Source organism: Dipodomys ordii, unplaced genomic scaffold, assembly GCF_000151885.1.
Source record: "Dipodomys ordii isolate 6190 unplaced genomic scaffold, Dord_2.0 Scaffold106, whole genome shotgun sequence".
NCBI classification, from domain to species: domain Eukaryota; kingdom Metazoa; phylum Chordata; class Mammalia; order Rodentia; family Heteromyidae; genus Dipodomys; species Dipodomys ordii.
The window spans coordinates 5,080,252-5,094,859 of NW_012267322.1; the positions used below are offsets into that span (position 1 = coordinate 5,080,252).

At 37.2% G+C, this 14,608-nt stretch overlaps 1 protein-coding gene across 1 annotated transcript in view; it reads left to right on the plus strand.

The window, feature by feature from the left end:
• The first annotated feature begins 224 nt into the window (after positions 1-224).
• Rbl2 (retinoblastoma-like 2) overlaps positions 225-14,608 on the plus strand; it is a 60,695-nt gene continuing 46,311 nt past the window's right edge. Inside the window, exons 1-6 of the mRNA XM_013027888.1 lie at positions 225-324; positions 677-807; positions 2,786-2,986; positions 7,282-7,346; positions 12,438-12,566; positions 13,855-13,859. Coding sequence (XP_012883342.1) covers positions 322-324; positions 677-807; positions 2,786-2,986; positions 7,282-7,346; positions 12,438-12,566; positions 13,855-13,859 — 534 coding nt within the window. The 5' untranslated portion in view covers positions 225-321. The remainder of the gene's footprint in view (positions 325-676; positions 808-2,785; positions 2,987-7,281; positions 7,347-12,437; positions 12,567-13,854; positions 13,860-14,608) is intronic.

Genomic DNA, 14,608 nt, shown 5'->3' on the forward strand with positions numbered 1-14,608 from the left:
GAGTGTACATTCAAACTAAATTTTGTATTTGCTTCTAGTGTTCTAGATTTTAAGCAAAAATGTAAAAATTTGTAAGTAACAATATTATTTCAGCCAGTATAGTCGTGAACCAAATTATCCTAAGTGACATAAAACAATATTTTGTTTTGCCCACAAATTCTGTGGGTCAGAAATTCAGACAGGGCACAATGAGGATGCCATGTTTCTGCTTTACAATTTCTGATTCCTAACCTGGAAGACTTGAGCAGCTGGGGACTGGCACAGTTGGGGCTTTTGGGATGTCTATATATAACTGACCACTCCAAAGGATCTGTCTCCAAAATGGTAGTTAAAGGCAGCCAGAGTTTTTACAGGTGGGTTTAGGAATTCCAAAGGACATGACCTGAAAGAGCCAGATGGAATCTGTGATTGTTGAATTATATAACATCACTTCTATCTACGTTAATAGGTGTGGTGGCCACCCACTGTAAGAGGATTCAGGCCCTGCCCACCTTCAAGGTGAGGGAACACTTCCCACAGAAGAATGTCAGTGTCACATTGTATGAAGAGCATGTAGGGCAGGGCCATCATTGGAAAACAGTACCCCATAAACATATAAACACTTTCAGCTGAAACATAAAGAATTTTTATACTGAAGCATAGAGCGCCTTAGCTAAAACTCTTTTTTCTTTTACAGGGAAATGATCTTCATTGGTTAGCATGTGCCTTATATGTGGCTTGCAGAAAATCTGTTCCCACTGTAAGCAAAGGGACAGTTGAAGGAAACTATGTGTCTTTAACTAGAATCCTGCGCTGTTCAGAACAGAGGTAACTGTTTTACAGTTTTAAAAATGAAGTGTGGATATGATTTAAAAAAAAAAGCTCAAAAGTCATAGTTGTAATGAAACAGTTATTCTCTGTTAATTGGTTTCTGAGGATTTGTACTTATGGATTGCTGAGTTTTAAGCTATATCTTGATTTTCCTTTGCACCTCAAAGTTGATAGTCATATTTTACTAATTGGATAAAATATTTGCATTGTAGTTATTAGGCATTTTTTTGGAAGAATTAATTTTAATGGTTCTAACTTACTATATAATATTGGGATAAACTTAAAGATATTGAGAAACTTTTGTAGGTACTCTGTTGAAAAGGTAAATGAAGTACCAAATAAATGGTATTATGCTTAGATGTGTACACACAAGACTTGTGTCTTAACATATATGGAGGGTCTGGGAAGGTGGCTCAGTGGTAGAGCGCTTGCCTTGCATGCATGAGGCCCTGGGTTCAATTCCTCAGCACCACATAAGCAAAAAAGAAAAAAGCTGGAAGTGGCACAGTGGCTCAAGTGGTAGAGCGCTAGCCTTGAGCTGAAGAGCTGAGCGACAGCACCCAGGCCCAGAGTTCAGGCCCCATGACCAGACCCCCGCCCCCCTCAAAATATATATGGAATGTGTAGTAAAATGAAGGTCACATTCTCCACTTGGGGTAATCCCTAAAGAAACTCCTACATGCATGTATGATGATTTAACGTTTTTTGCCATAAAAATTAGAAACAACCTATACAATTAAATGAATGCCAAAAAAATGGAATGTTTTTAGAAAATCAAGAAGTAGGTCAGATCCACATGTAGCAACATTAATGAACCTCAGAAACATTGTAAGTAGCAGTTTCAGAATGCTGCTTACAGTATACTTACTGTATTTTATATAAAATGTGAAAGCACATACAACATGGTTCTGTGTGTCTAGTAAGTAGGAAAACATAGATGGAAAGGAATCTAACTTTAGAATGGTGATTATCTTTGGGGAGAAGAGTAGAGAATGGTATTAGGGAGGAATCCTAGTAAGAATTTTGGCTGTTTCAATAATATTTTAGCTCTTAAAAGAATTTAAAGCAAGCTTGGCAGTTTTTATCCCTATATTAATATTTGTTAGTCCTGGAAGCTGGGTATGTCTATGTTGGTTCTTGTGTTGTTTCCTCTAGACGGCTCTTCAGGGGTGGGGATGGAGCTCAGGGCTTTGGTTTTGCTAGGCAGGCATTCTACCACTGAGCTACTAATTTTACTTTGTTTTTAAAAAATATTTCAGGGGTGGGGATGGAGCTCAGGGCCTTGGTTTTGCTAGGCAGGCATTCTACCACTGAGCTACTAATTTTACTTTGTCTTTAAAAAATATTTCATGGTACTTCCAGGTGCTGGTGGCTCATGCCTATAATCCTAACTACTCAGGAGATTCAGATATGAGGATCGTGGGTTGAAGTCAGCCTGGGCAGGAAAATCCATGAGATTCTTACCTCCAATAAAGTACCAATATAAAAAAAAAATCTGGAAGTGGAATTGTGTGTGGCTCAAGTGCTAGAGCTGCTAGCCTTGAGCAAAAACAGCTCAGGGACAGCACCCAGCCTCTGAGTTCAAGCCTAAGGATTGGTATGCATGCATGTGCACATGTGGGCGCGTGTGCGGGTGCATACACACCCATAATAAAAAACCATACACAAACACACTCCCCCCCATAATAAAAAACCATACACAAACACACTCCCCATAACAAAAATAAACACACATATACACACAAACACACACCCTGTAATAAAAAAAAACAAAAAACCCTCAGCTAATCTATAAACAAAAGGGAAGATCAGAGTAGTAAGCTAGTTTGTAGTAAGCTAGTCAAAGAAATGAGTTGTGGTTTTATATAACTCTCTAAATGTAATATAATTTAATGAGTTAATTTTTATTTAATTTACATATATTGATATACTTTACGTTCTGAAAAATACTATTTTTTAAAATCTTTACTGTCAGCTTAATTGAATTTTTTAACAAGATGAAGAAGTGGGAAGATATGGCAAATCTACCCCCACATTTCAGAGAACGGACTGAGAGATTGGAAAGAAACTTTACTGTTTCAGCTGTAATTTTTAAGAAATATGAACCAATTTTTCAAGACATTTTCAAATATCCCCAAGAGGAGCAGCCTCGTCATCAAAGAGGAAGAAAACAAAGGTATGTTTTATATTTGTTATTTAAGAATATACCTTTCTGTGCTGCAGTTTTCATATCTCAAGGTTTTTTATCGTCTCCAAAAAGTGACATGATTTCATAAGTAATCTTTTTCTCCATGACTTTTCTCTTAATAATCTTGGACCAGACATATATTGACCACTATGTTTTCTACTACTGACTACATAGACTATTACTTGATTTCTATTTCAAAAGCGAGTAATATCTCTATGCATTTTGATATATATATAGTTGAGAGTAGAGAAATGGGATTGAGGGAGGATATGAAAACTGAAAGTGTTAAGAATTTGTTCTTTTTGATAGGTCTGCAAAGAGTAACACTTTCTGGCTTAGTGCCTTCTACCTTTCCTTATAACTGAGGGGAATTATGGCATATAAATTTTCCTCCTTTAACATGAAAGTTTTTTCATAAAGCATGGAAATTTTTCTTAAAAGAACACAGGAAAAGTGTTGATAAAGTATAGGGAAAGATTTAAAATTATTTGACTTATAATATTAGTTTTTTTTTAATATAAAAGTTTCTCAAATTGTGAATGATGTTTACAGTAAGTATAAACTTAAAAATATGGCCAGGCACCAGTGGCTCACGCCTGTAATCCTAGCTACTCAGGAGGCTGAGATCTAAGGATTGCAGTTCAAAGCCAGCCTGGGCGGGAAACTCCATGAAACTCTTATGTCCAATAAGCACTCAGAAAAGCCGGAAGTGGTGCTATAGCTCAAGTGGTAGAGTGCTTGCTTTGAGCTGGAGAGCTGAGGGTCAGCACCCAAGCCCAGAGTTCAAGCCCCACGACCGACAAAAAAAAAAAAAAAATAAGCTTGGTGGTAGTGGTTCAGTCCTGTTATCCTGACTATTTAGGAAGCTTGAGATCTCTGAGGGTCATGGTTTGAAAACAGCCTGGGCAGGAAATCTGTGTGAGTTTTATTCTTAATCACTAAACAACCCTCCCCCAAAACAAAGAAACTGGAAGTGGAGTTGTCAGGTAGTAGAGTATCAGCCTTGAGTGATAAAGCTAAGTGGACAGCACCAGGCCCTGAATCAAGCCCCAGTACATATATAATATATATATAGTATGGTAAGTATTATATAAATATTCATATATCATAAAACATATAGTAGATATTAGCAAAACATTCATATTTTTATATGGTGTGCACTAATGTGGAAGTAATTGTTGCAACTTATTTGAAATTTTGGTGAGCTGAGGATTTACAATTAAGCATTCTAAATTTTGGACACAGCATTTGTTTTGATTCTCAGCTAGTCTGACCTTTTTTTGGGGGGTGAGGAGGACCAGTTCTGAGACTTGAACTCAGAGCCTGAGCTGCTTCTGCTCAAGACTAGCTCTCTATTATTTGAGCCACAACACCACTTTCAACTTTTTCTGAGTAATTTATCTGAGATAAGAGTCTTATAAAGCCCGGCACTGGGTGCTCACACCTGTAATCCTAGCTACTCAGGAGGCTGAGATCTGAGGATCATGGTTCAAAGCTAGCATGGGCAGCAAAGTCCACGAGACTCTTTTCTCCAGTTAACCACCAGAAAACTGGAAATGGCACTGTGGTTCAAGTGGTAGAGTGCTGGCCTTGAGCTGAAGAGCTGAGGGACAGCACCCAGGCCCAGAGTTCAAGCCCCACCACCTAGGAAAAAAATAAAAAAGTCTTACAGACTTTCCTGCTCAGGCTGGCTTTGAAATGTGATCCTCAAATTTACTTGATTACAGGCATGAACCATCAGCACCCAGCTTAGTGTGATTATTTAGAGATACAGAGTATCTATTTTCTTTGGAATGTCTAGAAAATGATTATATATTGTACTTGTTTTATGTTGATTAGGAAATTCTAATAAGGAACTGTAAAATTACTTTAAAAATTTAATATTTGTCATTCTATTTTACCCTTCTCCCCCTTTTTGATGCTAGATGTCAAACCCAGGGCTTTGTGATCTTCCTACTTCAACCTTCTGTGTGCTGAGATTGTAGACATACACAACCACACTGGCTTATTCTAATTTTTATTAGCATTTGCTTCTAACAGCATTACTAACAATTTATGACATTTACTATGTGTTCATTTTGGGTCCAGAACTCTTCTGTTATCTCAGTTAATCCTTATGACAACCTTATGAGGCTGAGACTTTAGTTACAGATGGGGAAAATAAGCTTCTAGGAGGTTAAGTAAAAATAAGCCCCTGTGAGTTTTAAGTAAGTTCAACCAATTGATATAACTGGAAAGCATGGAGCTGTTTTTGGAACTAAAGTAGTCCAGCTGTAATAGCCATATGCTTTACCATGACCATATACTGTCTCTTTCACACTATCATTTGGAAGTTTGTATCTTGAGTATTTATTGAGCCCTTACCCACAGGAAGTACTTTATAGATATTATGCAGAACAACAGATGTTTAAAAACAAAAAAACCACAAACTGTCTTTTGAGAGCTGAGACTAAAATGTGGAGAGGAGGCAAGTTTTATAAAGAATTCAAGTTTGTTCAGTACAACAGATTATAAAAGCCACATGAATGCAATAGATAATAGCTATATCTGGATGAGCCAGTCAAATAAGGTTACATGGAATAAGTAGAGGCAGGTAGTGAAGGATGGGTCTGATTTTGACAGGTGAATCTGGAGATAATAGAGCTTTCTATGTAGAGGAAATTGCAAGATGTGACACAGAAGCATCAGAGCAAGAAGAGCTTTTAGAACAAGTAAATTAGTCCAGTTTTTTCCAGGGTTCTTAAGTTACAATGAGCTAGAATTTAGAGTAGCTTAAGTGTTGCAAGCTAAAAATTAAAATTTTATCTTGAGAATAATCAAAACTAGAAATAGTTTATCATGTACTATATTAAGGAGGCTACTCTTTGAAGCAGAGTTCTCACATTTAATCTTTGCCATGAATTAGTAAATTAGAGTATAATACTCAAGCAGAATCTCTATCTCTTTTTTTTTCCCCCTTTGTTTTGGCAGTAAGGGTTTGAACTCAGGACTAAGCACTTGTGAGGCTGGTACTGTACTAAGCCAAACCTCTGCCCTTTTTCCTCTGATTTTAAGCAGGCCTGGACTGGGCTTTGACTATGTATGATTCCCATCATAGCTGAGATGACAGATGTATACCTCAGCACAAAGATTTTTCTGGTGAGATAAGAGTCTTAAAAATTTTTTTGCTTATACTATCCTGGAACCACAGTTCCACTGATCTCAGCTTTGCAAAGTTTGTGGTGATAGGCATGCACTTTTACATCTAGCTATTGCTTGAGATGAAGGAGGGTCTTGTTAACTTTTTTCTCAAATCTCTCAATCACATCTTTTTTAAGTAGCTATGATTACAGGTGTGAGCCATTTTACCCAGTTTAGAATAGTCTATGGATGGATGAAGGCCCAGAGAAGGCAACTGTACCTAGTTAATGATAGCTCTGGAACTGAAGCTAGTCTCTTGATCTTCTCTGGGGTACTTTGCTCTTCTTGGGTCCTTGTTAGCATAAGACTGATGTTATGTGGAGATCACAGATGGCCTGTCCAAACAATGGAAGAGATGTTGGCAGGAAAGCCAAGCTTAAAGTGCAAACAGCAAAATACAACAGGTATTCTTTTTTTTTTTTTTGCCAGCCATAGGGCTTGAACTCTGGGCCTGGATGCTATCCCTGAGCTCTTCAGCTCAAGGCTAGCATTCTATCACTTGAGCCATGGAGCCACTTCCAGCTTTTTCTGTTTATGTGGTACTGAGGAATCGAAACCAGGGCTTCATGCATGCTAAGCAAGCACTCTACCACTGAGCCACATTCCCAGCCCACAACAGGTACTCTTAATATGTGGAAGTGTAATGGATATAGGTAGGCAAGAGTTTTCATTAAAAAGACCTTTTGTGCTTTGACTTAAGTCTAGAATGTATTTAGGGGAGAGGGCTAACACTTGCTCAGCAGCGATAGGGGAGGAAATGGAGAAATATCTAGCTATCCACAGGGGTCTCAAAGCAGGATTAGCTATGCTAATCTCATAAAAAAACTATTATTTTTATTTTCTGCCTTACATATCTTGACTTCAAAAAGTTTAAATAATCTTCAGAATTGTTTTCTTTCTGTCATGAGTTCTTGCTCTGGCTCCCCACTATTTTCTTCCAGTATATGGTTGGGTCAGAATTTCTTACACATCTTCCCCAGGAAGCTGAATATGGTATTACTCCTCTTGTATGAGCTTTGTTTTACACCTGACTTACAATCACTTGGGATGTCTTTTTCTAAATTCTTCTGTTTGTCTCATAACTTTTTTTTCCTTCCCCAAAGGCGACAGCCCTGTACCGTGTCTGAAATTTTCCATTTTTGTTGGGTGCTTTTTATATATGCAAAAGGTAAGAAAAAGTAATGTTTAGATTTTAATTAGTTCACTTAAATTTTCAGATATTATTTTACCAACCTGTAATACATATCTGGAAGAGAGATCCTCACTGAAAATTTCTCAAGGGTTTTTACCTTAGATTTTTTTTTTTAGTTTAGTTTTTGATGCTGGACCTGGGGCTTAAACCTAGCGTCTGGGCACTGTTCCTCAGCTTTTGTGCTCAAATATGGCACTCTTCCATTTGAGCTATAGCTCAACTTTTTGGTGATTAATTGGAGTTTCATGGACATCCCTGCCTAGGCTGGCTTCAAACTGTGATCCTCAGATCTCAAACTCCTGAGTAGCTAAGATTATAGACATGAGCCTTTAGTGCCTGGCCCTCAGATGCTTTAAGTGAAAAGTCTTTTGAATTCCATAATATCCAAATCTTCTCTTATTAAATGGGAAATCCTTTAATTTTGTTCTTAGTCAACAACCTATTGACCCAAAGCTATTCTTCTGAATTATGAACTGAAGTCACCTTATTCTGTTATTAAGTTGTATTTTCAGTGTTGGTTTTTTTTTTTTTTTAATGAGACATGTCTCATTCAACTGAGTGGGACTGACATGTCTTAGTCATGACTGATTATCTTAAGAAACGCTCAGATTACTTTTTTTTTTGGTCATGGGTCCTGAAATCTAGGTCTGGGTGCTGTCCTTCAGCTCAGGCTAGCACTCTACCACTTAAGCCACAGTGCCACTTCTGGCTTTTTCTGTTTATGAGGTGCTGAGGAATCGAACCTAGGGCCTCAGGCATGCAAGGCAATCACTCTATCACTGAGCCACCTTCCCAGCCCCTACTTAAAAAAAAAAAAAACACAAAACATTAAAAAATTATATTAAATAATTGTACAAAGAGGTTACAATTTCATAAGTCAGGTTATGAATACAATGAATCTTGATTGAAGTCACCCCTTCCATTCTTCTCCCCCATTTTTCTCTCTACTATTCTTACCCTCAAGTTACGTAGTTCAATTTTTATATAATGTACATTGAATGTCATGACTGCATTTGCCAACCTTTCTTCCTTCATTCTTTTGCTTCCTCCCCCTTCCCTTATCCACAAAACATTTTTCCTCTTCCTGGTATTCATTTTGATCAACAGTTCATTAATTGTGTAGGAAAAGTTACACCTTTGCTGCACTCCTTCCCTAAATATACAATCCTTTTGTTAGTTTGTGTGTATATGCATAGAGCTTTGTATATGTTATCATGCATGTTTTTATTTTATAGTCCTAGCTTCCACATATGAGTGAAAATGAGTCATTTGTCTCTAATAGTCTTTCTAATAGATGAATAATTCCATTGTACATATGTACCACATTCTTTTGATCCGCTATCCATTGTAAAACATCTGGGCTGTTCTCACAACTTGGCAATTATGAACGTGGATGTGTAGGTGTCTTTACTATACACTGACTTGTAATGTGTTGGGTAGGTAATTTTATGTTTAGTTTTTTTTTTAAAGGAATGTTTATTCTCTTGGTTTTTTTTTTCTTTTTATTTTGCTTATGTGGTGCTGAGGAATCGAACCCAGGGCCTCATTCGTGCAAGGCAAGCACTCTACCACTGAGCCACCTTCCCAGCCCCTTATGTTTAGTTTTTTAAGAAATCACCAAAGACTGGTTGTACTAGGTTACATTCCTACCAATAATGTAACAGTTCCTTTTACCCCACATACCTACCAACATTTGCTATTGTCCATAGTCTCAGTGCTGGCCAGTCCTACTAGGGTAAGCTGGAATCTGAGTGTTATTTTGATTTACATATCTTTATGGCCAGAAATGTTGATCATTTCCTCATATGCTTATTGGCCATGCTTACTTCTTTGAGAAGTCTCTATTTAGCTTCTTTGTCCATTTATTAATCAGGCTATTAGTTGAGGGGGGATTTCATGTTACTTTCTATATAATCAAATGCCTTGGACACAGTTTTTCTCATTCAGTATGTCTAAGATATGCATTAACTGAAATACTCTCTAGTACTTTAGTCTTTAGTATTTCTATGTAGGAATAGTTCTTAGCATCTAAAAGGAGAAAGAAAGTATAGTTATACCAGTTACTGATTATAGCTTTTTCTGTAGTCTATGCAGTGTACTTTTGCCACTAAATAATGCTGTAAAATGTGGAGTTGAAAACAATATGTCTGGAGCTAGAAGGAATTTCACAAGTGTAGAACTTGATAATAAAATAGAAAAAATTTAGTAATATATTTTATATATGATCTCATGGTCTCAAAATAACTTGCTATATTCTAGATCTTAGTAACCTCAGGATGCAATTTTCTTTTTAGTAAAAACTTGTACTTTTTTAATTAAAGGAAGTTCTTTAGGGCTTTTCTTTAGCATATCCAATTTGTTTGCATGCTATATTTGTGTGGTGTGATTACTTAATAAATTGAGGGTTACTTGTGACAGTAGATCAGATAACCAAGATGGTTCCTAAGTGACTAATGGATGGGTGACACACATAACATGAACAAACTAAACACAGATGATTCATATCTCAGGCAAGATAGAGCCAAGAGCCAGACAACAGAGCACTGAGAGATTTCATCATGCAGTTTAAAATTTAGAGGTTGTGCTGGGTGCTAGTGTTCTACACCTATAATCTTAGCTGCTCAGGAGGCTGAGATCTGAGAATCTTGCTTCAGAACTAACCCAAGTAGACAAGGATGAGACTCTTTAACCGGCAAAAAGCCAGAAGTGGAGGTGTGGTGCAAGAGGCAGATCACTAGTCCTGAGGGAAAACCAAATAAGACTCTGAGGCCCTGAGCTCAAGTCCAAGGACCAGCACATAAACACATTAAAAACAAAAACCTCAAGTATTTCTGAAAATTTCCACTTAATATTTTTGGGCCACTGTTGACCAAAATAAACAGAAACTTCAAAAAAAGAAACTGTGAAGTTGGGTGCCAGTGGCTCATTCCTATAATCCTAGCTACTCTGATAGCTGAGATCTGAGGATCGTGGTTTGAAGCCATTCTGGGCAGGAAAGTCTGAGACTGGTCAACCAGCAAAAAGCTAAAAGTAGAGCTCAACACATAGTGCTAGCCTTGAAAAAGCTAAAGGACAGCCAGGCCCTGAGTTTAAGCCCCGCTAGAAAAAAAAAAAGAGAGAGAGAGAGGTTATGTAAAAGGGAGTATTACATAGAAGAGATTCTTACCACTAGATGTAGTATTTCAGCTAACTTGAAGATTAGACTTGTAAAACAGAAGCCGAGCTAGGATTTGAACCCATATCTCTTGGATCCTGGTTTCATGTTGATTGTAAAGGCTTCTGGCAAGGATGTGTCATGCCATTGATTTCTAGGTGTTTTTTACGTATAGCTGGTCCTCTTTAACTAGGTAAGTGAGAGTCATCCTTTCTTTGAGCTATGTTTGTGATTTATAAGAAATATAAGAAATATGAGCTGTTGAGTATGCTTTCTATTATACTTGACAGCTTTCTCTCCCTTCTTTTTCCTTTTCTCCCTTCCCTTCCTCTTTTTGGTCATGCAGATTGAACTCAGTGCCACTCACTTGCTAGGTCAGTACTGTCACTTAACCCATGCCCCCAAGTCCTTTTGGTTTTAGTTCGTTTTTCAGATCAAGTCTTGTGACTTTGCTCCAGACTGCTTACACCACAATTCTGGTATCTCTGCCTCCTGAATAACTGGAATTATCGGTGTGCACCATGATGCCCAGCTTATTTTTGAGACAGTCTTGCTATCTTCTGCCTGGGCTGAAAAAAGTCCTGAGTAGCTGTGATTACAAATATTAGCAGAGTGCCTAGCTTGGAAACATGTTAGGTTGGAGATGTGGCTCAAGTGGTATAGTATTTGCTTTAGTATTCCATGAGCCCTCAGTTCAGTCTTCAGCAAAAGTAAAATAAAACATAAATAAAATAGTGACAGGATCAGTGGTATGGAATAAAGGAAGAGGAATATATAACATTATAGTGGCTACCACAAGTTTAGCTTGCATGATGATATTACATATTATAGTAATCATTTCATATGATTGTATTGGGCAGGTACCCTGGCTTCTAGGATTTGTTTTAAAGAGATCTCTGTGTGTGTGTGTGTGTGTGTGTGTGTATGTATATTTAGAAGTGTATATTATATCTGTTTTGTATGTATATGCATTTGGTACTATATAAACTTAAAATTGTGTGTGTGTGTGTGTGTATGTGTTTGTGTGTGCTAGTCCTGTGATTTGAACTCTAGGCCTAGGCACTGTCCCTGAGCTCTTTTTGCTCAAGGTTAGCATTCTACCACTTGGGCCATAGTGTCATTTCTGGCCTTTTTCATGCTTAATTGGAGATAAAAGTCTCTAGGATTTTCCTGCCCAGGCTGGCTTTGAACCTCAATCCTTAGATATCAGCTTCCTAAGTAGCTAAGATTACAGACAGGAGCCTCTGGTACCCAGCTGCTTAAAATAATTTTATTGTCCTTATTTTGGTTATAGTTCATTAACAAAAAGAACAGAACTTGACATATTTTTTGTGTGTGTATATGCAATGATCTCAGTGGTTGAATAATTTGATCCAGGCTCAATCTAGACTAATGGCTCAAGCCCCATGGGACTCACACTAAAAAACAAAAAACAACAACCATTGAGGCTCTGATTAAGTTTTTGGCCTTTTTAAATGTAAATGTGTGAGAAAAACAATTATATGAATCATTTTTCAGCTCTTTATGACTTTCCAGTAAGTTTTATGGCAGAAAATGTTTTCATGTAAAATGATTTTTTTACACTTTGAGATAATTTATAATATTGTGGGGGGGGGAATTTTCAAAGATTAGACCAATATAATAAAGTTTAGTCTGCTATTACATATTTAGTAAATGCTTCTTTAATGAATATATGAATTAATCTATAGCACTTTTAATAGTTTCCTTCTTATAAACTCTTAGAAATTTATTAAATGTAAGAGTAATATTTCAAACTACAAATTTGCCTCAACATTTAATGCCAGCCTTGAGTCAACTTTGTACAGGGTTGTATAATACCATTAAGTGAATAAATTGTTTTAACGTATAAAGTTGATGGTAACTTAACCTTTAAATCTTTTATAATCTCACAGGTAATTTTCCTATGATTAGTGATGATTTGGTCAATTCCTACCATCTTCTGCTGTGTGCTTTAGATTTAGTTTATGGAAATGCTATACAGTGTTCCAATCGTAAAGAACTGGTGAATCCTAATTTTAAAGGTAGGTTTTATTTCAAAGATTTTTGAACAGTTTACATTTCTACATTATGTTTCACTCCTAGGGGCCATATATATTCTAAAGACTTGACAATCTCAGAGAACTTTTGTATTTGAAAACTACTCTCATAATATTATCATGGCACTTACAAATAGGAGTAAACACTCTACAGAGAGGCAAATATCACAGAGTTTAAGGACTTGAATAGCAGTTTTAGAAGTTTTATGAAATAGTAAAGAAAAGATTTAAAAACTCAGAGTAGCAAAGATAATGTCAAAGTTGGTAATATTTTACACCATTGACAAACTTCATGCCTGATACACTATTGGAGGCCAAAAAGATTTTACTAATCTCATTTCTTTGTTGTCACAGAATAAATTCTGTAAGTACAGTAGTTTTTTTTTCTCCTAAACTGCCACAAGTATTGTAATGAAAATCATCTTGGGATGCATTTAATGTGTGTTAAAATGTGTAATTTCTCTAAGGAATATATAAGTCAGAGCCCAAATTATGATATATAAAACAAATATTAAAAAGTATAAGCTGGGTGCTGGTGGCTTACTAGCTACTTAGGAGTCTGAGATCTGAGGATTGCAGTTCAAAGCCAGCCCAGGCAAGAAAGTCTGTGAGACTCTTCTCTCCAATTACTGGAATGCTCAAGTGGTAGAGCACAAGCCTTGAGCTTAAGAGCTGAGGGACAGTGCCCAGGCCCAGAATTCAAGCCCCACAACCACCACCAACAACAAAAAGTATTTATAGCTGGTATTGTGGTGCACAACTCTCATCCGAGCATTTGGAAGCTTGGACTACATATTGAGACCCTGTTTTTTTTTTTTTTAAAGAATAGGTGTGTATGTATGTATATGTATGTATGTGTGTGTGTGCGTGTATGTGTGTGTTCTAGTCCTGTGGCTTGAACTCAGGTCCTGAGCACTGTTCCTGAACTTTTTTTTGCTCAAGACTGACACTTGAGCCACACTTCCTCTTCTGGTATTTTGCTAGTTAATTGGACATAAGAATCTCTTGGCTTTGTTTACCGGGTTTTGCTTTGAATCTTAATCCTCAGATTTCAGAATCCTGAGTAGCTAGAACTATAGGTGTGTACCTCTGGCACCTAGTTGAAAACATACTTAAAAAATAAAAGCTAACATGCTGCTTCTATTTGAGTAATACTGTGGTAGAATTCTGTCAACTCTGGGGTGGTTCCAATTAGAAGTTCTAAATCCTTACAATTAGGGTAGATTTGTAAATTAGTGGAGTTACTCATTTGTATATGTTCAAAAAATTTCAGATGTAGTATAGGGAGGTAGCTCAGTGGTAGCATGCAAATATGCACAGGCCTGAGTTCAGTTAGTAGTGCTCTCCCCCAAAACAGTTTCAGATTTGAGGTTTTCACATTAAGAATGTTCATTTACTAATGACAATCCAAGATCCAAAAATCTCCCAAATCCAAAGCACTTTTAGTCCCAAGCATTTGAATAACAGATAATCAACCTATAATCTTATTTTATCCTTCTTTTTTTTTTTTGGTTGGTTCTGGGGCTTGAACTCAAGGGCTGGACACTGTCCCTGAGCTCTTTGGCTCAAGGCTGGCACTCTGTCATTTTGATCCACAGCTCTACTTCCTGTTTTTGAGTGGTTGATTGGAGATAAGAGTCACGGGAATTTGCTGCCCAGCTGGCTTCAAACCTATATCCTCAAATCTCAGCCTCCTGAGTAGCTAGGATTACCAGCTCCTTATTTCTTAACTCCCTTTTATATCAATTTTATTTCCTGTGCATGTGTGTACACATGCATGCATGTGTGTGTGCATGTGTACTCATATGTGCACTGGAGACTGAACTCAGTATTGCTTATTTGTGGTACACCTACATCCCCTTTTTCATATTTCCATATGATTCTTTTTCTGTTTAGTACTGGAACTTTTGAACTCAAGACCTCTTTTTATTTTTTGTCGGTCGTGGGGCTTGAACTCTGGGCCTGGGCGCTGTCCCTCAGCTCTTCAGCTCAAGGCGAGCGCTCTACCACTTGAGCTACAGCGCCAC